Source organism: Hypanus sabinus, chromosome X1, assembly GCF_030144855.1.
Source record: "Hypanus sabinus isolate sHypSab1 chromosome X1, sHypSab1.hap1, whole genome shotgun sequence".
Lineage (NCBI taxonomy): Eukaryota > Metazoa > Chordata > Chondrichthyes > Myliobatiformes > Dasyatidae > Hypanus > Hypanus sabinus.
The window spans coordinates 22,258,956-22,282,930 of record NC_082738.1 but is presented as its reverse complement, the minus strand read 5'-3'; the positions used below and the strand labels follow the sequence as shown (position 1 = coordinate 22,282,930).

Genomic DNA, 23,975 nt, shown 5'->3' with positions numbered 1-23,975 from the left:
TTGATAGAGGTGTCCAAAATAATGAGTATAGATAGGGTAAAGGCAAGCAGGCTTTTTTCCACTGAGGTTGGGTGGGACTTCAACCAGAGGTCATAGGTTAAGGGTGAAAGGTGAAAAACTTAAGGGGAACTTGAGGGGAAACTTCTTCATTCGGGGGGCTGTGAACGTGTAGCACAAGCTGTCAGCATAATTGGTGCATGCGAGCTTAATTTCAATGTTTAAGAGAAGTCTGGATAGGTACAAGGATGGTAGGGATACAGAGGGCTATGTTTCAGGTGTAGGTTAATGGGAGTAGTCAGTTGAAATGATTTTTGGCATGGACTAGATGGGCTGAAGGGCCTGTTTCTGTGCTGTGTTTTTCTTTGACTCTATCAATTAACCAATTAACTTGGACCTTTATTCTTATGGACTTAAGCAGTCCATTTCATGCAGGTTGAGGACTTGACTCACCACTGAAGAACTTAATACTAGATGCCTGAAACATGACATTTCCTCATGAAATTCATTATCCTAAGGAGTAATTAGTTCACGACCTTCCCATATATACTGTCAGGTTATACTCCACTAAACCACACAGAGGCATTAAAGCTAATACATAAATACTGTGATAAGTCCTGTGCTTCCTCATGTGCAGGCCAACCAATTCTCTACCTTTGTATCCTATTCCTGATGTAATCTCCACAGGGGCAGCCTGCCCTTGTGACTGAACCCTTTATTTATCATGGGTTGAAACCTTGAAAGAAGAACCTTTCACACATATAACTTCACAGTATGTACCTAGCCTAAAAATTTCAGTTCTAGTTGCCATTCACATTCCGACATGTCAGTCCATGGTCTCTACTGCCAAGATAAGGCCACACTCAGGTTAGAGGAGTAACATGCTGGGCAGTCTCCAACCTGATGGCATGAATAAATGAATATCAATTTCTCAAACTTTTAGTAATTGCTTCCCCATCCCTCACCATTCCCCATTCTTGTTTCCCTCTCACACCTTCCCTTCTTACCTGAATCACCTCCCTCTGGTGGTCCTTCTTAGCTCTTTACTTAACCCCTGCCTGGTTTCACCTATCACCTGCCAGCTTGTACATTGTCCTCCTCTACTCCCACCTTCTTTTTCTGACTTTTCCCCTTCCTTCCCAGTGTTGATGAAGGGTCTCGGCTATTATCCTTGACTATTTACTCTTTTCCATAGATGCTGCCTGACCTGCTGAGTTCTTCCAGCATTTTGTATGTGTTGCTTTGGACTTCCAGCATCTGCAGATTTTCTTGTGTTTCTGAAAATATTGCTGTCTTCTTCGCTCTATGTCGCTATTTACGTTTACTAAATAAAAATGAAGTAACACTATGTACTAGTGGATGGACTAATTGTTCTCAGTGGCAGGTGCATTTGGGATAATTCAACTATATACTGTGCTTTTCCTTCTCCCTATTCTTTGCCTCTTCCCAGTAAAACCCTCCTATGCCCATCCCTAATTGCACATGAGGATGTACCCCTGTAGTTATTCTCTTCCAATCTGTTCTTTGTCTTGATCTTTTTTTGATGATTTATTAGGACCACAAATATAACTGAAGGAGCCCAAAATTATATTTACAAATCAATTTGATTGAATCATCCTTTCTGGGAATAGAATTTAATCTGACTCTATTGTGTAGGTTAATCATTTAATTCTTAAGGATGGAGTGAACATTTAGCTCAGTGGTACCATTTCAAGCCTGTTTCATGTGTGGAGTTCAAACCCCAATCTAGACAGCCCAAGTGAATAAAGCCTGGAAATCCAGCCCTGACACCCAGAGGATCATCGCATTCAATGGGGTGTGGGAGCCCATAAAGCTCACAGTTTGTATGAGGCACTCCATTACAGCTCCCTCCTTCCTGAAATTGGCTGGTGTAAAGTTAGTTATGGTCATATAAATATGGGAGAAGTGTATATTTTGTGGCATGTTGGATTGCTAATGAGCCCACTGATCCCTCACACCCTTCTCCAAGCAAAGAGTGCAAGGATACAGAAGCCAAATGTTGTGGGATATCAGAGTATGAAGGCTTAACCCATTTAGCTAATGTCTCAACAAATGTATAAAGTACCTGAAGGATAAACACATAAGTATGCGTGCACTCATAGAGTACTGTGTAATTACAGGGCTCTTAGAGGATACAGCACAGAACTAGTTAAAATCTTGGTGCCAGTTGAGTTTTCTCCTTTATTTACTTTGAGCACTATCATAGGTTCAGTTTGAGGGTAAATTCTGTTGTAGTACTCACTGATCCCAAAATGTTTTCACATGAAATGCAGAATTTCTCATTTAACCTTGAGACTTTCCTATGAAAAGTAACCACTTACCAAAATATGTAAGAATCTGAAGGGGGTGGACAAGATAGATGCTGAAAGGATATCCCCTCTAATGGGAGTATCTGGAGTTCAGGAATATAGTTTGAAAATAAGGGCTTGCCCTTTTCAGATGGGTCTGAGGAAGGATAAGATGCTCCAATCATCTTATTTTCGCTATGGATGTCTAGTCCCTATATACCTCCATCCCCCACCAGGAAGGCCTCAAAGCTCTCCGTTTCTTTCTGGACACCAGACCCAACCAATTCCCCTCCATCACCACTCTCCTGTGTTTAGCAGAGCTTGTCCTCACTCTCAATAATTTCTCCTTTGGCTCCTCCCACTTCCTTCAAACACTCACATGGGTCCCAGCTATACCTGCCTGCTTGTCGGCTACATGGAACAGTCTATGTTCCAAGCGTACCCTGGTAGCTGTCCCCACACTTTTCCTACGCTACGTCGATGACTGCTTTGGTGCTACTTCCTGCACCCATGCTGAGCTCATCGACTTCATCAACTTTGCCTCCCACTTCCACCTGGCTCTCAAATTCACCTGATCCATTTCCGACACCTCTCGATCTCTCTGTTTCTATCTCTGGAGACAGTTTATCTACTGATGTCTATTATAAACACACTGACTCTGACAGCTACCAGGACTATAGCTTTTCCCACCCTGCTACTTGTAAAAACTCTATCCCCTTCTCTCAATTCCTCCGTCTCTACTGCAACTACTCTCAGGATGAGCCTTTTCATTTCAGAACTGAGGAGATGTCCTCCTTCTTCAAAGAAAGGGACCTCCCATCCTCCACCATCAACACTGCCCTTAATCACATCTCTTCCATTTTGCACATGTCTGCTCTCACCCCATTCTCCTGCCACCCCACCAGGGATAGGGTTCCTCGTCCTCACCTACCATCCTACCAGCCTTGTATCCAGCCTATAATTCTCTGTAACTTCTGCCTTCTCCAATTGGATCCCACCACCAAGCACATCTTTCCCTCTTCCCCACTTTCTGCTTTCAGCAGGGATTGCTCCCTATGCGACTCTCTTGCCCGTTTATCCCCCCCACTGATCTCCCTCCTGGCATAATACTTGCGAGTGGAACAAGTGCTGCAGCTGCCCTTACACCTCCTCCCTCAATACCATTCAGGGCCCTAAATAGTCCTTCCAGGTGAGGTGACACTTGACCTGTGAGTCTGTTGGGGTCATCTACTGTATCCAGTGTTCCCTGTGTGGCCTCCCTGTGAGACCCAACACAGATTGGGAGACCGCTTCACCGAGCACCTAAGCTCTGTCTGCCAGAAGAAGCAGGATCTCCCAGTGACCACCCATTTTACTTCCACTTCCCATTCCCATTCTGACATGTCTATCCATGGCCTCCTCTACTGTTGTAATGAGGCCACACTCAAGTTGGAGGAGCAACACCTTATATTCCGTCTGGGTAGCCTCCAACCTGATGGCATGAACATCAATTTCTTAAACTTACAGGTAATGCTACCCCTCCTCTCCTTCATCATTCCCATTCCCTTTTCCCTCTCTCACCTTGTCTGTCCATCACTTCCCTCTGGTGCTTCTCCCCTTTTTCTTTCTTCCATGGTCTTCAGTCCTCTCCTATCAGATTCCCCCTTCTCCAGCCCCGTATCTCTTTCACCAAACAACTTCCCAGCTTTTCACTTCACCTCTCCTCCCCCTCCCGGTTTCACCTATCACCTCGTGTTTCTCCCTCCCCTCACCCCACCTTCTAACTCCTCGTCTTTTTTTCGTCAATCCTGATTAAGGATCTTGGCCCATAGCATCAACTGTACTCTTTTCCATAGATGGCCTGCTGAGTTCCTCCAACATTTTGTGTGTGTTGCTTGGATTTCCAGCATCTGCAGATTTTCTCTTGTTTATGATTGGTATCTTGGAAACTCGGGTTGCCCTCTTGGAACCATGGGCTGGAATCTCAGAAACACAGGCTTGTGCTGTCCTCTTGGGGCTTCCAATTGGCTTCTTGGGATCTCTGGCTGATCTCTCAGAATCTCCGATTGGTCTCTCAGAGCCTTTAGAATGACAACTATTCTGCCAGAAAACCAATTAATACACAGATATGGAAAAGTAACCATGGGTATCCAAGGATTAGGGGAATATCTGGAGATTGAGTAAGTTGAAATTGAATTGCCTCCTCATGTATATCAATCATTAACAGGCAAAGAACAGAAAGATAGGAAATTTGTCCAGATTCCAACAGTCAACTGTACAGGCCTGAATCAGTGAGTGATTGGTCGAGACGTAATTTGGGAACTTAGATCCTCTCAGCAAGTCCAAGATCAAAAAAAATTCCTCGCCAAACCAGAGTCTACCAGTACTCCAAGGGAATGTTGATGTTCCCCCCAAGACAATAGGGAAGGTAACACCACTCCAGAATTTGTCGAACTGGGAGAGTAGACTGGAGACTATCACAGTTCTCTTCTCACTCGACAGTCCTGGGAGTTGCCTGACATCTTGAGCCAAGAGACTTGAAGATGGCCAGCCTTACCCCAGTATAGACAACTGCACTGCTTCAGACATCTCCTTCACTCTGCTGAGGAGAGCCGGGTCCTTCCAGTTGCATGGGCTCCTCTGGAGAAGATTGCAAGGATCTGGCCTGAGTCTCAGATTGTGGAACTGGAGAAGGCATTGTGAAATTTTGAGAGCTGGCTCTCTGGGCAAACTCACCTCACCTCTCTCTCCTTCTCTCAGACATGCGATTAGCAATTCTAATAGCCATATGCATAAGCTCCTTCAAATCCTTGACCAGGTCCCCGGTCACTAGAACATGCTTGAGTTGGTCATTTAATCCTCATTGAAACAGGGCAACCAAAGCCTCTATGTTTCACCTGCTCTCTGCAGCTAAGGTCTGGAACTCAAATGAATAGTTGGCAATGGATTGTGCCTCCCAATGCAAATGGAGAAGTTAGCTGGCTGCCTCTGGGAAACTTAGCGGGATGTAACTCGAACGCTAGAGAACACAGAATTGGAAGTTAATTAATCCCACACAGTAGTTCTGGGCAAATGTAGCAGGATATGCATAAGCGAATGTTCAGAACCCGAGTCCATCCTTGAAGAACACAACTCTTGCCTACCGGTTTCAACGTCTTTCTACAATGATGCTAGTGCCTCCTGGAGTAAATGTTCATGCCATCCAGCTGCCTCTCTTTGGCAGGTCAATGCCATATGTAATTGATCAAATTCTGCTGGGTCCATGGTGGCTGTAATGAGATCTTCAGGCAAGCAAACCCAGGTGCGGAGTAAACTCGAGGCTTGAAGGTTGAAAGTAACAGAGGAATAACAAATGACTCAGAGCATGCTTACTCAAGAGGACCAGAGTACACAGAACCCAAATCCAGGACCCAGCAATGAACGCTCGTCATGATGAACTTAAATAGTGCATATAACACAGGAAACTCCTGCGTACCAAAATCAAAATTCAATAAACTAAAAACAGGATGCATGAGGAAACAGCATTCAAAAAACAAGCAGCACAACAAAACACAAGGAAAACTTAATGACTAAACCAGTCACTTAACAAGTTCTAGTTAAAACAAATCAGTGATGTCCAGGTGTGTCAGTGTGCCAAGGCCTGTTGCTCTGTAGTGCTCCACGCTGGTCTGAAGAATTCATGACATGTATTGCAGGCTTGAGGGGCTGATTGGCCTTTTCCTACTCCTATTTCATAGGCCCTTATGCCCCTGTGCACTAAAGGGCAACTGTGTTCAGAGGCATAATAACCATTACATCATCCAGTAAAAGAAAATAATACTATCAAAAAGGAAAGCTTACATGAGCCTTATAGAGCTTGAATGAAAAACATGAACATCTAACTGCAGTTCATTAGAGCTGAGTGGGACAGATTTTTACCCAGTTTGTGGGCAGTGACTAAAAAACAATTTCAAAAATTAGGTTATCAGTTGTTTTTTAACTGAGGCTGCTGGCGATTGTGTACCACAGCACTGACGTAAACACTGCCATGTGTAGAATTCATTTATCTTACAGAAAATTACACCAACTTCCAAACTGCTGCTACATTTTCCCTGAAGAGATGTTTGACTTGTAGCCAAACCAAAACTTCACTATGTGCTGGTCATAAGACAGCTCATTAATTTTATTTTCTTCTCTTCCAAAAAAGCTATAAATTCTAACTCGGCTCTTTGAAATCAGTTAAGAATGAGGAGATGCCCACCCTTTGTTTTCCTCTTCATTCCTTCTTTGGGAATGCAGAAAAGCAAATAATATTACTTTGAATTACATAGATCAAACAGGATAGGATCAGGCATCTTTCCAGGGTGTAAGCTCCTTTCAGAACTCTTCCCACCATTGCATTTTCCCTAATCAGTATCTCTTTCTATTTTGTTACCCCTTGTGTGTTTATCCAGCTTGTATCTGTCTTTATAACATGCACATACGTTGACTTGACTGAAACTATTTTTATCTTCCTGGATTCCCAAGAACTTTGTTCCCCACTGAGTTACAGAGCTACAGACAAAGGCTTGCTAAATCCTTGTATGTACATTTCTATGCACTGTAAGTTTGGTGTCTGGAGGCCATCAAAAGTGCCTAAGAGATAGTGTAGACAGAAATTTTGGTTTCAGGTCAATAATAGTTCCCCCTGGAGGAACTGTGCAGCCTTTGCATGGGTCGGAAGCCATTCGGGTGCACTGTATATTGATACATGCTGTGAATTATAATTGAAGTCATAAGACAGATCCTTGTTGCTCATAGTTGTGCCACAGTGATCAGTCCTGGGCCCTCAGCGACACACAGTTTACATTACGTGAAAAGACACTGTAGCATTTCCAAAGTTCCTGGTGATATAAACCAAGGTGGAAATGTGGACGCAGAGTGATTGAAGAGGATGTAGGTGGAGCAGTGGGCAAGGGCTTGACAGATGACATATATTGTAGGAAAATAGTAAGAAGAATGAAAAAGTAAAATACTTTTTAGCAAAAAGTATTGACAGAGGGATCTGGTTGTGCTGGGAGAGGTGACATGAAAAGCAATATGTAGGTACAGCAAGCAATTAAAAGGGCAAGCAGTATATTGGCTTTTATTGCAAAGAAAATACAGGTCACAGATAAGAAAGTCTTGCCGAGATTGTAGAGATCTTTGGTGGGACCTCACTTTGAAGTACTGTGTGTAGTCCTGTTCTCTGTACCTACAACAGACTACTGTGGAGTGTACATTTACAAGATCATTTCCTAGCGTGAGGGCTTATGAAGAGGAAATGGTTTGCTGCCCCTCTCTGGCGTTCAGAAGGATGAGAAGTCATATCATTTACATTTTACATCAAAGATTCTGAGAGGGGTGAAGAGGCACTTTCCCTGGCTGGACTGTCTACGAGTATGGGATATAGTCTTGGGATGGTGAATTAAATAAGGAGAAATTCCTTTGTGCAAAGTTGTAAACCTTTGGAGTTCCCCACCTCAGACAAATGATATTGTTACATTTTCTGGGCTCTACACGGTATCTGGTGGTATCCGTTAGTCTTGCAAGACCAGGGATCTGTACCTGGAATGGTTTCCAGAGTGCAGGCCTGGGCAAGGATGTATGGGAGACCGACAGTTGCCCAAGCAGCAAGTCTCCCCTCTCCACGCCACCGATGTTGTCCAAGGGAAGGGCAAGGGCCAATACAGCTTGGCACCAGTGTCGTCGCAGGAGTTGCCAGAGTGAGGTTGAAGACAAGGCCGGACTGCCTTTGGGACTCCAGCTCCGGATTTGTCCTCAGGGTTTACTCCCGAAGACTCTCCCATGACTGGGTAAGGCTGCAAGGCAGCAGAGGTTTGAAATCAGAGTTTTCCTTCTCTTAGATGGACTGCCTTCCCAGGCTGACGAGCTCCATCTACCTGAAGCACTGGTTTTTTGGCACCATGACCCACCTTCGCTCCTTCTCCTGTCAGTAGAAACAGTTCCACCGGGCTTAGAGGCTAAGCCACACGAGAAGGCCAGGAGTTGGACTTGGTTGTCAGAGGCTACTTGAGGCACATGCCATAAGGAACATTTTTAGGTAGTGGGACCTTGTCCCCACTACCACCCCTCGGCTTAACAACCTTGGAATCTAGAGATATAGGAAATGAGGGGAAGGTGTTCTTGAGGCACAGGGGCAGCCCTGGCACTGACCTGTGGTGGAGGTTCAAGGAGTCTTATGGCTATTCTCTGATTTACTGTATTTTTATTTTCTTGTATCAAATGTGATAGAGATGGGGAGAGAGCTGCTAGATTTGGAGGTTCCCAAAGTGTTATCATGTAAATTGACATGCTATAAACATTTCTCTCAGTGCAGTTTAGAGGAATTTTCAGAAAGTTGTGTGCACATTTTTGATGAACTTTGTTTCTTCTTACAACTTCATCAGTTTTCTTACAAAATATTTAATTTTTGGCTTTAATTTTGATTCATGGAAAATGGACCTAGAGTGAACCTCGAAAGTGGTGTCACAGGTAGATAGAGTCGTAAAGAGAGAATTTTGGCACATTGGCCTTCATAAATCAACGTATTCAGCACAGGAGTTGGGATGTTATATTCAAATTGTATAAGATATTGGTGAGGCCTAATTGGGAGTATTATGTGCAGTCTTGGTCACCTACCTACAGGAAAGATGTAAACACTGTTGAAAGTGCGCAGAGAAAATTTACAAGAATGTTGCTGGTAATTGAGAACCTGAGTTATAGGAAAAGGTTGACTAGGTTAGGACTTTATTCTCTTGAGAATAAAAGACAAAGGTGAGATTTGATAGATGTATAGATAAGGCAAATGCAAGCCGACTTTTTCCAGTGTGGTTGGGTGAGACTAGAACCAAAAGTCATGAGTTAAGGATGAAAGGTGAAATGTTTAAGGGGAACATGAGGGGGAACTTCTTCACAGAGGCTGGTGAGTGTGTGGAACAACTTGCCAGTGGAGGGGGTGGATGTGGGGACGATTTCAACATTTAAGATAAGTTTGGATAAGTACATGAATGGGAGGGGTATGGAGGGCAATGGTTCAGAGGCAGGTTGATGGCACTAGGCAGAATAATAATTCGGCATGGACTAGATCAGCCGAAGGAGCTATTTCAGTGATGTAGTACTTGATGACTCTATGACTCTAATAGTAGCTTTTAAAATTATTTTGGTTCTTTGTGTCTTTGCTGTGAAGTGAAGGGTCTTTGGAAACATTTTAACTTGCTGCCTTTTTCCTTTCTCTCCCCTTACCAGGAAATTTGGTCAGAGCTTAAAGGGACTTGAGACAATGAGCCAGAATACTTGGGAGATTGTACCTGTAGTAGCAAGGGTTGTTCATAATCTTTCACTCCTTTTATTCCTCTTTTTCCCTTATTCTCATGATCTGAGAAAGTACTGGAGGTAGCCTGGTGACAGCATGAGATCGCTCATGAAATAAACCTGTAAGGTCCAGTGGAAAGATGCATGTTAAACGGATTGCTGTCTAAAGATTCATTAACAAGAGGCTGAATCCAGGGCTGTTTGCCTTATTCATAACCAAAGATTTTCATCAGATGCTGTCACAATCCAAGAGGCAAAATTCAGAGTTTACTATCCTCTGGAACATCAAAGAGATTCCTGATGACAAATATGTTTGCTCTGGTTTCCCTCTTTCAGCCTTTAGCTCCTAAATTTAAATCTTATTTCCATGCTGACCTTTTAAAACATACACAAAACTCCACATGTGAGACAATGTCAGCTTCCTTCTCCATTTTTGGGTCAAATGTACTGCAGGGTAAATCGGGAACATTACAACTCCCCGTGAATCAAGTTTAGAAAGCTCTTCTGATTGTGGGTGGGTTGCTGAGCAGGGCCCCAGTTTCTGAGTCTCTGAATTACTGATCTTGATGAGGACAATATTTGGAGCCATTAAATTGGTTCAGGGCTCTAAAGTTGGAAGGGGTGTGAAGACAGGGTTCCTCCTCCTAGAGAAAGCCTCATTCCTATTTCTCTTCGTCTTTGTTTCTCCCTTTCCTCTGTCTATCTGCCTCTTTGTCTTTCTTTCTTGAGGACCTCCAGTTTTACAGTCATTTTCCATTGGCACGGGCTGGTGAGAACATTTCACCCAGCACATCAATGACTGTGGCAAAGAGTGCAGGACAGGGTATGGAATATCTTGCCGATTAAAACTGAAGTCTGAAAGCAACCACTTTGGTCAAGCAGCAGAGGACATTGCATGGAATTTTACCCAATGCAGAGGAGCCGGAATCTGGGGTTGGGGCTGTAGAGCAAATAGATTGTCCATGCCTAACATAGAAACAGTATGAACGTGGCATTGTAACAATGAGTCTCTCTCTCTCTCTCTCTCTCTCCCTCTCTCTCTCTCTCTCTCTCTCTCTCTCTCTCTCTCTCTCTCTCTCTCTCTCTCTCCCCTCTCTCTCTCCCCTCTCTCTCTCCCCTCTCTCTCTCTCTCTCTCTCTCTCTCTCTCTCCCCCCCTCTCTCTCTCTCTCTCTCTCTCTCTCTCTCTCTCCCCCCCCCCCCATCTACTGCTGGAGATGCCTTTTTTTCTCTCTAACTTAATCTTACAATTATCTGGTTGCTTCTTTACCATTTTCTGCAAACAAGCAAGTGGTTTGTTATAAATGAAAAGAAAACACAGAAGGTTACAAAGCCCTAATTGGAAACTGTCCTTAGCAGTAACAGGGTAGAAGTGTGTGACAGGCTCCTTGGTTAAGACTGCAATTGAGATAACTGGAGGAATTGAGTGATTTCAGGGACAGGTTACTGTTACAGGTACTGCTGCCTAATGTTAGGGTTGTTGTATGTTACAGGGAAGTACATTATTTCTCTGTTTAGCATTAAATGAACTACATTTCTGTAATCTCAGAGTTTATTCAAACTGTGTGGGTTCCAAGCGCATTTTTAAAACAGAGATTCCAGTAGTTCATCAATGTGCAAAATCTTCAAGCAAGCCGAATCCTATGCAACCACTGGAGGTGCAACATCTGCGCCTTTACCCCTCCATTCTTATCCTCTTGGCTTCCATTCTTTTAATTTGCCATATATGTACAATACGTACTTGGTCAGCTGGCGCATGACCAAGTGGTTAAGGCGTTGGTCTAGTGATCTGAAGGTTGCTAGTTCGAGCCTCAGCTGAGGCAGTATGTTGTCCTTGAGCAAGGCACTTAACCACACATTGCTCTGCGATGACACCGGTGCCAAGCTGTATTGGCCCTTGCCCTTCCCTTAGACAACATCAGTGGCGTGGAGAGGGGAGACTTGCAGCACGGGCAACTTGCCAGTCTTCCGTACAGCCATACAACAATCAAAATCGATGGACAGCCGAAGAAGAAGATATGTACAATGTTTAGTTAACTTGAGATAATCTCCTCCACATTAGGCTGGGTGACCACAATATCTCAATTCATTATGGAAGTGATTCCCTGACCTTCCAATTGTCTCTTCAGTTCTCAGTCCCAGTCTGAGCTCTCTTCTTCCATTTTAGCATTTAACCGAATAGAAGCAACAGTGATAATAGATCTGGGTTAGTTCAAAATTTGCTGTATCTTGGTTAGGATCATAGCTTCAAGAGTGTTCACAGGACACAAAGCAGAATTGCAACAGGGTCCATCTGAGCTTTTGTTACTTTAAAAGATTTCACATGGGTTTCTGGGTTTATCATTGTCTATCTCACCGGTGAAAATCGAAATCTGTCACTTCACTGTCTATTAAGAAGAAGCTTTTCTTTTGAAACAAAAAGTGTCAGCAGGTAGTCAGCATCTATAAAGAGTGAACCATATGAATACGGGGTGGCATGGTAGCATAGTGGTTAGCATAATGCTGTACAGTTTGATTCCTGACACTGCCAAAAGGAGTTTGTATGTTCTTCCCGTGACTGCGTGGGTTTCCTCCAGGTGCTCTGGTTTCCTCCCACAGTTCAAAGATGTACCGGTTGGTAGGTTAATTGGTCATTGTAAATTGTCCTGTGATTAGGCTAGGGTTAAATTGGGGGTTGCAGGGCAGGTGCGGTCCGAAAGGCTGAAAGGGCCTACAGTATACTGCTTTGTATCTCACTAAAATAAATAAAAATACAAATTAGTAGCAGGGGTAGTCCATCAGCCCCTTGAACCTACTCTGCTATTGAATAAGAGCATGGATGAACTGACCTTACCTCAACCCGGTATATCTCTGCCTTAAAAATATTCAAAAACTCTACTTCCACCATCCTTTGAGGAAGCGAGTTCCAAGATTCACAACCCTCTGAGGGGGAAAAAAATCACCTCCTCTCCATTTTATGTGAACAATCCATTCTTTTTAATCTCTAGCTGAATGCTCTTACACAGGAGGAAGCATCCCCTCTGCATCCTCTTCAGGCTCTTAAACATTTCAGCTTATATGACCTTTCATTAAAACAGGGAAAAAATGGAGCCTGAGAATGCAGGACAAGAAGTGAGGGGAGCAGAGAACTAAAGATGAAGGTCTGTAATAGGATAGAGACAAGGAGAGATTGAATGAAAGAAGGGGTGATGGTGCAAAGTGTAAGTGGGGTAGCTTTGGGATAAAAACAAAAACAAAAACCAGGTGGGTAGATGAGTTACAAATAAGACTGGCAGAATCACCATCTGAAGCTTTGAACTCAATGTTGAGTCTGTGCCCAAATGACGTGCTGCTCCTCGAGTTTGAATTGAATTACTATGGAACGCCATTGGAGACTGCAGACAGAGAGATCAGAGTGGGAGTGGGGAGGGAAATTGAAATGACTGGGAGCCGGAAGATCAAGATCATGGTGGCAGACTGAATGGAGGTACTCCATACTGCAGTTTGGTGTCTGGTGTAGAGGCCACACCTTCGGCACCAAATGTAATACACAAAATTGGAGAATGTAGAAATAAATTGCTGCTTCAGCTGGAAAGAGGGACGGTAGGAAGGGAAGAACTTGGTAGGTTAATTGGAGATTAGAGACTGTGAATTATCCCTTTGTGTGTGTGTTGCCAGGTGAATTGGGGAGGTGGGGACTGAGGACAGGTCAAGTGGACAAAGCAAGAAACAATCTGTTGGAGGAACTCATGGGGTCAGGCAGCATCTGTGGAAGATTCCCCACCATTGAGGAGATCTTCAAAAGGCTGTGTCTCAAGAAGGCGGCATCCATCATTGAGGGCCCTCACCATCCCTCACATATCCTTTTCTTGCTACTGCCAGGTGGGATACAGCAGCCTGAAGCCCCACACTCAAAGTTTCAGAAACAGCTTCTTCTCCTCTGCCGTCAGATTTCTGAATGGACAATGAACCCATCAACACTACCTCAGTATTCCTCTTTTGTTCTATTTATTTACCTTTTTTATTGTAACATTGTAATTTTTTCTGTATTACACTGTACTAGTGCCACAAAACTACAAATTTCATGATCTATGTTGGTGATAATAAGCCTGATTCCAATTGTGTGAATCATGTCTCTGAAAATCGGATAGTTGACACGCAGGGTCCTGGTGCAGTGTTCGGAGCAGAACGGTTGACTATCCCACCTGCCTGACCCGCTGAGTTCCTCCTGCAGTTTGTTTTCTTGTTCCTCCAGTATCTGCAGACTGGTGTCTCAAGCGGACCAGGTCCTGTGGCAGGTGAACTGACTCAGTTTAGCATTTGAACCGAAGCCTATGTGAAGGTGAAACACATGCATGATGATATGAGCGTGAAAGTCTGGTCATGGAATGGAACTCTACAGGAATGTGCTTCAAATAGCAGCACCAGGGCTCGAGGCTTGAGACTGTCCAAATAAGGCAGGGAGTTTTAATACAGTTAAGGGACAGTAAACTGCCTAAAATACCAACAGCACAATAGGGCTCTGTACTACAGTTCACTGGGGAATGCCGAAAGAGTAAAAGCACAACACTTCTCCTTAAACTGGGTTTATACTACAGTCAACAGTAGATAAACACATACCTGATCCAATCCAAGCACTGAATTCCAAACAACTAAAATCACTTCTCATTCATTTATTCTTGCCGTGCATGACTTTCGATCAAGGGATCGAAGGAAAATCTAATCCCAGACCAAGCCTGTTCAATTTATTGGTTCCCTTTCTGAAGGATCAGTGTATATGTGCCCCGCTTCTGAGCGAGAATAGCTCATACTCGATCTCCAGTCTTTTCTGATCTTTGGCAGAGGGCAGTGAGGAGCTGGTGAGGTGAAGAAGAGGCATCTAGGGTTCCTGGTCTTCATCACTGGCCAGTGTTGCTGGCCTCAAGGTGTATTATTAGACAATAATTAATACATTACTTACTAATACATTAGATATTGATAGGTATGTTAGATAATATACATAAGACATTAAGATAATAATGCCTTTAAAAATAAAATACATTATCTTAAAATCCACTGATCCTGAAATTGGAATGTTCTAAGGAAATTGGTTGAATTATGGGTTCAAGCCTGAGATGTGAGTGGCTGTGGATTGATGGGGGCGAGGGGAGTGCTCGGCGCAGTTTCACATGTCTAGGCTCCTTGTGTTAGTGTGGTAGATGCAGAGAAAGAAATCACAGACTATGTGGACTTTGCAGTGAGTCCACAATTTTCCTTTCAGGTTGACTTTATTTTGCTGAAATTGAAATGCAGAGTGCACAACACAGTCCAATTCTGAGCCACTGAAATACTTACCTAAGGGAATTGCACAAAATTTGTGTTGTGGAAAAGGAAGTCAGCCAATCCACAATTGTGTCTTAGTACATCATTAAGAACTCTCAAACCAAGCAACACCGTTTTTTACAGTGAATACACAAAGTTTTCATCAGTTTACAGATTTCGAGAGATTATGCTGGAGAAAGCTGTAAAACCACGGCTTCCCTAGAAGAGCGAGAAATCATTGATATATTTCCTGCACATGTGGCTACTCCAGAAGTGGCCTTCCATTAGAGGAGCGGACAGGAGTTTCTGTGGACATGAAAGAAACACCTGGATGGTATATTGCCTCTTAGGTGCCAGGGTCAAGAGTGTCTTGGATCAGGTCTTCAGCATTCCAGCTGGGGAGGTTGAACAGCCAGAAGTCATGGTACATATTGTAACCAATATTATAGGGAGGGAAAGGGATGAGGTTCTGAAGAGAGAATATAGGGAGTTAGGTAGAAAGCTGAAAAGTAGGATTTCAAGGGTAGTAATCTCTGAATTGCTGCCTGTGCCACATGCCTGTGAGGGGAAAATAAGATGATTTGGCAGATGAATGAGATGATTTGGCTGAGGAATTGGTGTTGGGGGCAGGGTTTCAGATTTTTGGATCATTCGGATTTCTTCAGGGGAAGGTACGACCGTACAAAAAGGGCAAGTTACTCCTGAACTTGAGGGCAATATCCCAGTGAAATCTTTAAGGAAAAGGCAATTCTGGTTTGGGTGTTGTGTAATGGACCAGATTTGATTAGGGAGGTTGGGGTAAAGGAACCCTTAGGAGACAGTGATCATAATATGGTAGAATTTACCCTGCAGTTTGAGAGGGAGAAGCTAAAAGCAGATGTACTGATATTACAGTGCAGTAAAGGGAATTGCAGAGGCATGAGAGAGGAGCTGCCCAAAACAGATTGAAAGCGAACACCAGCAGTGATGATGGTAGAACAGTAATGGCTGGAGTTTCTTGGAGCAATTCAGAAGGCACAAAATAGATATATCCCAAAGAAGAAGTATTCTAAAGGCATGATGAGGCAACCGTGGCTGACAATGAAAGTCAGAATCAAGTCTATTATCACCGGCATATGTCGCAAAATTTATTAACTTAACAGCAGCTGTTCAATGCAATACATAATCCAGAAGGAAAAAAATAAGAATAAATAAATAAATAAATAAATCGATTACGTATATTGAATGGATTAAAAATCGTACAAACACAGAAATACTGTATATTTTTTAAAAGTGAGGTAGTGTCCAAAGATTCAATGTCCATTTAGGGATTGGATGGCAGAGGGGTAGAAGCTGTTCCTGAATCGCTGAGTGTGTGCCTTCAGGCTTCTGTACCTGCTTCCTACCTGATGGTAACAGTGAGAAAAGGACAATGTCTGAGTGCTGGGGGTCCTTAGTGATGGACGCTGCCTTTCTGAGATACCGCTCCTTGAAGATGTCCTGGGTACTTTGTAGGCTAGTACCCAAGATGGAGCTGACTAGATTTACAACCTTCTGCAGCTTCTTTCAGTCCTGTGCAGTAGCCCCTCCATACCAGACAGTGATACAGCCTGTCAGAATGCTCTCCATGGTACATCTACAGAAGTTTTTGAGTGTATTTGTTGACATACCAAATCTCTTCAAACTCCTAATGAAGTATAGTCGCTGTCTTGCCTTCTTTATAAGTGCATTGATATGTTGGGACCAGGTTAGATCCTCAGAGATCTTGACACCCAGGAACTTGAAACTGCTCACACTCTCTGATCCCTCTATGAGGATTGGCATGTGTTCCTTCATCTTACCTTTCCTGAAGTACTCAATCAGCTTTTTCGTCTTACTGACGTTGAGTGCCAGGTTGTTGCTGTGACACCGCTTCACTAGTTGGCATATTTCACTCCTGTATGCCCTCTCGTCACCACCTGAGATTCTACCAACAATGGCTGTATCATCAGCAAATTTATAGATGGTATTTGAGCTATGTCTAGCCACACAGTCATGGGTATAGAGAGAGTATAGCAGTGGGCTAAGCACACACCCCTGAGGTGCACCAGTGTTGAATGTCAGCAAAGAGGATATGTTATCACCAATCTGCACAGATTGTGGTCTTCCAGTTAGGAAGTTGAGGATCCAATTGCAGAGGGAGGTACAGAGGCCCAGGTTCTGTAACTGCTCAATCAGGATTGTGGGAATGATGGTATTAAATGCTGAGCTATAGTCGATGAACAGCATCCTGATGTAGGTGTTTGTGTTGTCCAGGTGGTCTAAAGCCGTGTGAAGAGCCATTGAGATTGATGACCTATCGTGGCAAAAGGCAAATTGCAATGGGTCCAGGTCCTTACTGAGGCTGGAGTTCAGTCTAGTCATGTAGAGCAAAAATTACTGGGAAATTAGATGATTGGCAAGCTTTTAAAAACTACCAGAAGGTAACTAAAAAGGCAAGAAGGAGCAATAAGATGAAATATGAAGCCAATAATATAAAAGAGGAGTCCAAAAGTATTTTCAGATATATATAGAGTCAATAGGGGTTAGCCTGTCTCCATTCCTCCTGTAGTCCACAACCAATTCCTTTGTTTTTGCGACATTGAGGGAGAGGTTGTTTTCTTGGCACCACTGGTCAGGGTGATTACTGCTTCTCTGTAGGCTGCCTTATTATTATTTGATATTCGGCCAATCAGTGTGGTGTCGTCAGCAAATTTAATTAGCAGATTGGAGCTGTGGGTGGCGACAAAGTCATGGGTATACAGAGTTTAAAGGAGGATTGGGAAGATGTTGCAGTCTATTATTAAGAATGAGTTTTTGGGGTATTTGGAGGCGTATGATAAAAAGGGCCAAAGCTAGAATGGTTTCGTTCAGGGGAAATCTTCCCTGAAAAACCTGTTGGAATTTTTTTGAGGAAAAAATAGGCAGGATAGACAAAGAAGAGTCAATGGATGTTGTTAGGCCTTCTTAGATTTTCAGAAGGCCTTTTACACATGAGGCTGCTTAATAAAATAAGAGCTCATTTGTATTACAGGGAAGATACTAGCTTGACAGGGAAGATATCAGCTTACTGGCATGAGGCAAACAGTGGGGATAAAGGGGGCCTTTTCTGTTTGGCTGCCAGTGACTAGAGGTGTTTCACAGGGATCTGTGTTGGGACCACTTATTTTCACATTATATGTCAATGATTTGTGGCCAAAATTGCGGACAATACGAAGATAGATGGAGGGGCAGGTAGTGTCGAGGAAGCAGGGAGACTGTAGAAGAACTTAAACTGGGAGAATGGGAAATAAGTGGCAGATGGAATACGGTGTAGGGAACAGTATAGTCATGCACTTTGCTGGAATGAATAAAGGCATAGACTGTTTTCTAAATGGGGAGAAAATTCAGAAATCAGAGGTGCATAGGAACTTGGGAGACCTCGTGCAGGGTTCGCTCAAGGTTAACTGGCAAATTGAGTTTGTGATAAGGAAGGAAAATGCAATGTTAGCATTCATTTCTAGGGGACTAGAATATAAAAGCAAGGATGTACAGGTAATGCTGAGGCTTTATAAGGCATTGGTCAAACTGCACTTGTAATATTGTGAGCAGTTTTGGGCCCCTTATCTGAGAAAAGATGTGCTGGCATTGGAGAAAGTCCAGAGGAGGTTCTCGGGAATGATTCCAGGAATGCAAGGGTTAACGTATGAGGAGCATTTGAAGTCTCTGAGCTTGTACTCACCAGAGTTTAGAAGAATGAGCAAGGGTTTTATTAAAACCTATCAAATATTGAAAGGCCTAGATAGAATGGATGTGGAGAGGACGTTTCCTATAGTGGGAGAGTCAAGCACCTGAATAGAGGGACATCCCTTTAGAACAGAGATGAGGAAGAATTTCTTCATCCAGGGAATGGTAAACCTTTGGAATTCATTGCCACACACTGTCAGGAAATGTAGAGGTAGCTTGACCGAAAAGCAGAGCTGCGGAAATGATTCAGCAATGAATGATAACTTTGGTAATAGACTTTAAAAAAAACTATGAGCCATGAGGGGGCCACAAAACAAGTGAGAACAAACGCCACAGACAACAAGGTAACTGAAGGCTAGGAGCAACTGGTTGAGGCTAGCTGGTTCAATGAGTGAACAAAGGTCGAAGGATAAGAGGTTAAAATAGGCTTCTGGTGATGAATTAGAAATGTGGTAGGTGACTCCTATTAGCTGGATGGAGATTGAGAGAAGCCTGCAGGTACAGGCCTGTCACAGATGGCCATGGAGGCCAAGTCACTGGATATATTTAAAGTGGAGCTTGATAGTTTCTTGATTAGTAAGGATGTCAAAGGTTATGGGGAGAAGGCAACAGAATAGGGGAGAATAAATCTGCCATGATGGAATGGTGGAACAGACTTGATGGGCCAAATGACCTAATTCCGCTCCTATGTCTTCTGGTCTTATGGCTTAATGTCTCATCCGTATGTCTGTGCCTCCCACTCTAATATACTGGAGCGCCAGCCCAGATTATATGTTCACGTCTCTAAAACGAGGCTTGATCATTATCTCTAAATGAGAAGCAGTGTTACTCTCCACTGAGCCATGGTTGAAAGTCTGCTTTTGTGCCTTGGTTCTGGTTGAATTGGGTGTGGTGCCAATCAGAGAAGCCATTCAACGGATTGCCCTCTGGGAAGCTGGCACATCAGTGACCACACTCATCCTACTTCTGGTGTTCACACAACTGATTGTCTCACTGTAAGGACCCTGTTACATTGTTATTTCATACTCATTATTTATTGCTATTTATTTATATCTGCATTTGCACAGTTTGTTGTCCATTGATCCTGTTTACAGTTACTGCGCTACAGATTTGCTGAGAATGCCCGCAGAAAAAGAATCTCAGTGCTGTATGCGGTGACATGTATGTACTCTGATGGTAAGTTTTACTTTGAACTTTGAACTTGGCATATCTTGGTGTCTGGCCTGTGACACCAGGGTACCAGCTGATGTCATTGAGATAATCTCAAGCTGACCAAAAGATGTTAATGAAAGGTTGGGTGGCGTATTCCAGTTAAAACTATTTACCGACGACATAGCAGAGTCCTTCGCACAGCCGAGCTCCGATTGCCACTCAGAAACTGAGTTATATATCCCTGATGTATATTGTCTGTCAGTCTATTGCTGCCACACTCTAAAATCCTTTCTTTTGTTTATTTGCAGGATTTTGATTGGAGCACCTCTGGCTCGTGCGCAATCGCACCAACATGCAAATCGCACTGGAGGACTCTTTGCCTGCCCAATAACCGAAGACATTGACTGTAATCAAGTCAGCATTGATAATAATGGTCAGAGCAAGTCTTTCTGTTAACCATTTCATTCAGTTCTCTTCACCCATTTTAAGTTTGTAATCCTTGCTAATTTTTATATTTATTAATTCTGGAGAATGTAGAACCAATTTCATTTCAGACTTTTAAAATATTTTTTTTCATGTGGCTGCTCTAGCTTTCTGATTGAATCAATACATGTCCATGCCTGAAATTCCTTCTAGATTATAGCTGTAAGCTAAAACATTGACCCATCATTCAGAGCAGTGCACAATGAGGTATCTTTCAGCTCCCTGCTTAAAATCTAAAGCTCGGCCACTAAAACATGCAAGGAGGAAATGAACAGTTGGAAAATCAGGTGGGAAATGTTACAAGAAGCCACCCTTGCTTATCGTTTCAACACCCCAACCTTGTCATGTTTCTGTTCTGAGGACACTTGTCTATTTCCTGGAAAGCTTTAACTAATAGAAAGATTTGGACAAAATGAGAGACTTCTCCCTCATAATTTTCCACATAATTTTTGAATGAATGACATTCTCACTAGTTTACCACAACTTACCTTCATTTTGCATCTGTAGTGTTGGAATATATCTTAAGGTGCTTTTGGGGACAAAATCTGATACCAACGTGCAGAAAGACCTTACAGGACCTGTGGTCAAAGGCTTGATTAAGTAAGTTTTAAGGAATGAAAACAAAAAAAAACCTGCTGGAGATCTGAAACAAAAGCAGAAAATGCTGTAAACACACAGCAGGTCAGGGCTCTTCTGCCGAAGGATAGACAGTGAATGTTTCGGGAACAGATAGGTTGAGTGAGCTAGGGCTTTTCTTTTTGGAGTGAAGGAGGAGGAGGGGTGACTTGATGGAGATGTAGAAGATGATGAGAAATAGTTTGGGTGGACAGTCAGAGAGTTTTTCCCAGAGTGGAAATGGTTAATGCAAGGGGGCACAATTTTAAGGTGATTGGAAGGAAGGACATGGGGATGTCAGAGGTAAGTTTTTTACAGAGAGTGGAGAGTGAGTGAAACGCACTGTCATGGGTGGAGATTGAGGCAGATACATTAGGTACATTTAAGAAACTCTTAGATAGGCGCATGGATGATAGAAAAATGGAGGGAAAGTTTGGATAGGTCTTAGCACAAACAAGAGAAAATCTGCAGATGCCGGAAATCCAAGCAACACACACAAAATGCTGGAGGAACTCAGCAGGCCAGGCAGCATCTATGGAAAAGACTATTGTCAACATTTTGGGCCAAGACCCTTTGGCAGTACTTTTTTTCCATAGATGCTGCCTGGCCTGCTGAGTTCCTCCAGCGTTTTGTGTGTGTTGTATGGATAGATCTTAGAGTAGGTTAAAAGGTCAGCACAACATCTTGGGCCAAAGGGCCTGGACTGTGCTTTACTGTTCTATCTTCTTTGTACAGGATCCTTTATCAGGAATGTCCATTGAGGAGGAAAGAGAGGTTTAGTGAAGGAATTCCAAAGCGTCAGGTTCAAAAGCTGAAGGTGTAGGCTAGCAAAGGCAGAGGAGATTAATAAGCAGGGCTCTGCAAGAGGACAAAAATTGAGCAGACTAAAGATTTAAAGATTAATGATTAGCTTTAGTTATCACTTGTACATCAACGCACTGAAACATATATTGAAATTGAATTATTTGCATCAATAACCAGCACAGTCCAAGGATGTGCTGGGCAGCCTGCAAGTGTTGCCATGTTTCCAGCACCAACATGGAGTGCCCACAACTTGCTAGCCCTAACCTGTATGTTGTTGGAATGTGGGGGGAAACCAGAGCTGGAGGAAATCCATATAGTTACGGATAGTGGCGGGGACTGAAGCCCGATCAGTGATTGCTGGTGCTGTAAAGCATTGCTCTGACTGCTATGCTACCGTGCCGTGTATTTTCAGAGGTCAAAAGGGCTGAGGGGGTCAGTAGAAGAACCTGAAACCCAAGATGAGAATTCAGAAAATAATTCATCCCCATTAATTCCTCTTCAGTTATGCGTTGCCTCTCTATAGTCAGAACCGTTCTGTATGTACGTGACATTTCGGGTTTCTGCCTGTATGGAGCCTTGAGTGTTATGGATTATTTTAAATGGGAAAGACCCAAGGATAGTGTCAGTGAAGATTAACTAATAGAGTTAACGTAGAGTTAATATTATTATTAATAATAGTAACTAATCAACCTTCAAGGTTGGAAATGGATAGAAGATGAGTTGAATTGAAGAAGTGATGGTAGAGTAATGTCAGGCCTTTGCTCTGAGGCTGTGGAGGTGGATTGCAAATCTCAGGGTCTTCTCTTCCGATGAAAGTATAATATACTGACTTATTCCTGCCCCTATGTCGGAGTTTAGATTTATTGAACTAAGCCTGAGGTTATCCATCTGAAGATCCTTTTATTCATATTTGTATGTATGAAGGAAGCCAACTCCCAGAACAATCCCATTCATGCTATTCCCCTACTTATTAATTATATTCAATAAAGCACCTGTGAAGCTGCTCGTGATGTTTATTACATTTAAGGTGCTATATAAATGTTTGTTGATGTTTGAAGATGGGCTTGATTATTATTTTGGGATTGACTTTGACATCTTTGTATGTTGTACTTTAGCAGTTTTATCTGTTACAACTGCTTTTGCTTAAATATGATTTGTTTCAGTGGCATGAAACATTCTGTGCAAAAGAACTGGTGAATATGAAATCAAATAACTCATTAAAAAGGTGAAAAATGCAGCCTGAACTCATGATCTGAAAGGAGCAAATATGCAGTGCCTTGTAAAAGTATACAGTGCCCAATCCATTTTCACATTTTACATGATTTTAAACTCATCGCCCAAGTTTAAAATATATTGAAATAGGATATTTTGAGCTAATCTACAAAACATTGTGCATTATGTCAAATCAAAAGAAAAATTCTAAAACCTGTCAACAATTTATTAAAAATTAAAAACCAAAATTGTGAAGCTGACGAAGTATTCATCCCCTTTGTAATCACTATGCTACCTTTCCTACCTTACCAACTCACTCAATTTGTTGATGTAGAAAAATGGAGGATCACCTGTTTTCACCGAATTCATAAGAATAAATACTCCCTTTCTGTAAGGTCCAACAGTATTGTAGATTTTCAACAGAACAAACCAAAATGAAGTCAAAAGAGTATTCAGGACTAGTCAAAGAAATGATAACACAGAAGCATGAATCTGGGGAAGGCACAAGACCATCTCAAAGGCACTGTACATACCTCAGAGCTCAGTGTAGTTCATTGTGAAAAAGTGGAAAAATATCAAACCACAGGCACACTGTCCGGGTCAGGCCACCCCTCTAAAATTAGTCACTGGAGAACTTTCAAGAGAGGCTACTGTGACACCAACAGTCACTCTGATGCACCATCAATAACTCTCCCAGACGTGAGGTGAGATATAGGCTTTTATTGACTGGAAGAAAGAACAAGCAGCAATTGACCACCACACTACATCCTGGAGACTAAGGCCAGGGCTCAGGCTCCAATCACCTTTATACCAGGGTCAATGGGAGGAGCCACGGGAGCAGTCAGCAGTGGCGGCATGTCCAGACAGGTATATGTAGTTCACCACACACTCTGAATGAATTGTAGAAGCCAGTGGCTGTAACTGGAGATGAAGTTTGTGGTTTCACAATCTCTAAGGCCTTGCACAAAAACGGTATTTATGGAAGCTTGGCAAGGAAGAAGCCCTTGCTAAAAAAAATGTATATCTTTGCCCAGAAAGGTTTTGCTAAGTGTCACTTAGGAGATACTGTAAAGATGTGGAAGAAGATCTTGTGGTTGGATGAGACTAATTTG

General features: G+C 42.8%; 1 protein-coding gene across 3 annotated transcripts in view; it reads left to right on the top strand.

Annotated features, from left to right (window-relative positions):
- Positions 1-23,975, top strand: part of LOC132384679 (integrin alpha-7-like) — a 187,657-nt gene that overhangs the window by 73,636 nt on the left and 90,046 nt on the right. For all 3 annotated transcript variants that reach the window (XM_059956042.1, XM_059956041.1, XM_059956043.1), the window contains exon 2: positions 20,058-20,182. In XM_059956042.1, the coding sequence (XP_059812025.1) occupies positions 20,058-20,182 (125 nt within the window). The remainder of the gene's footprint in view (positions 1-20,057; positions 20,183-23,975) is intronic.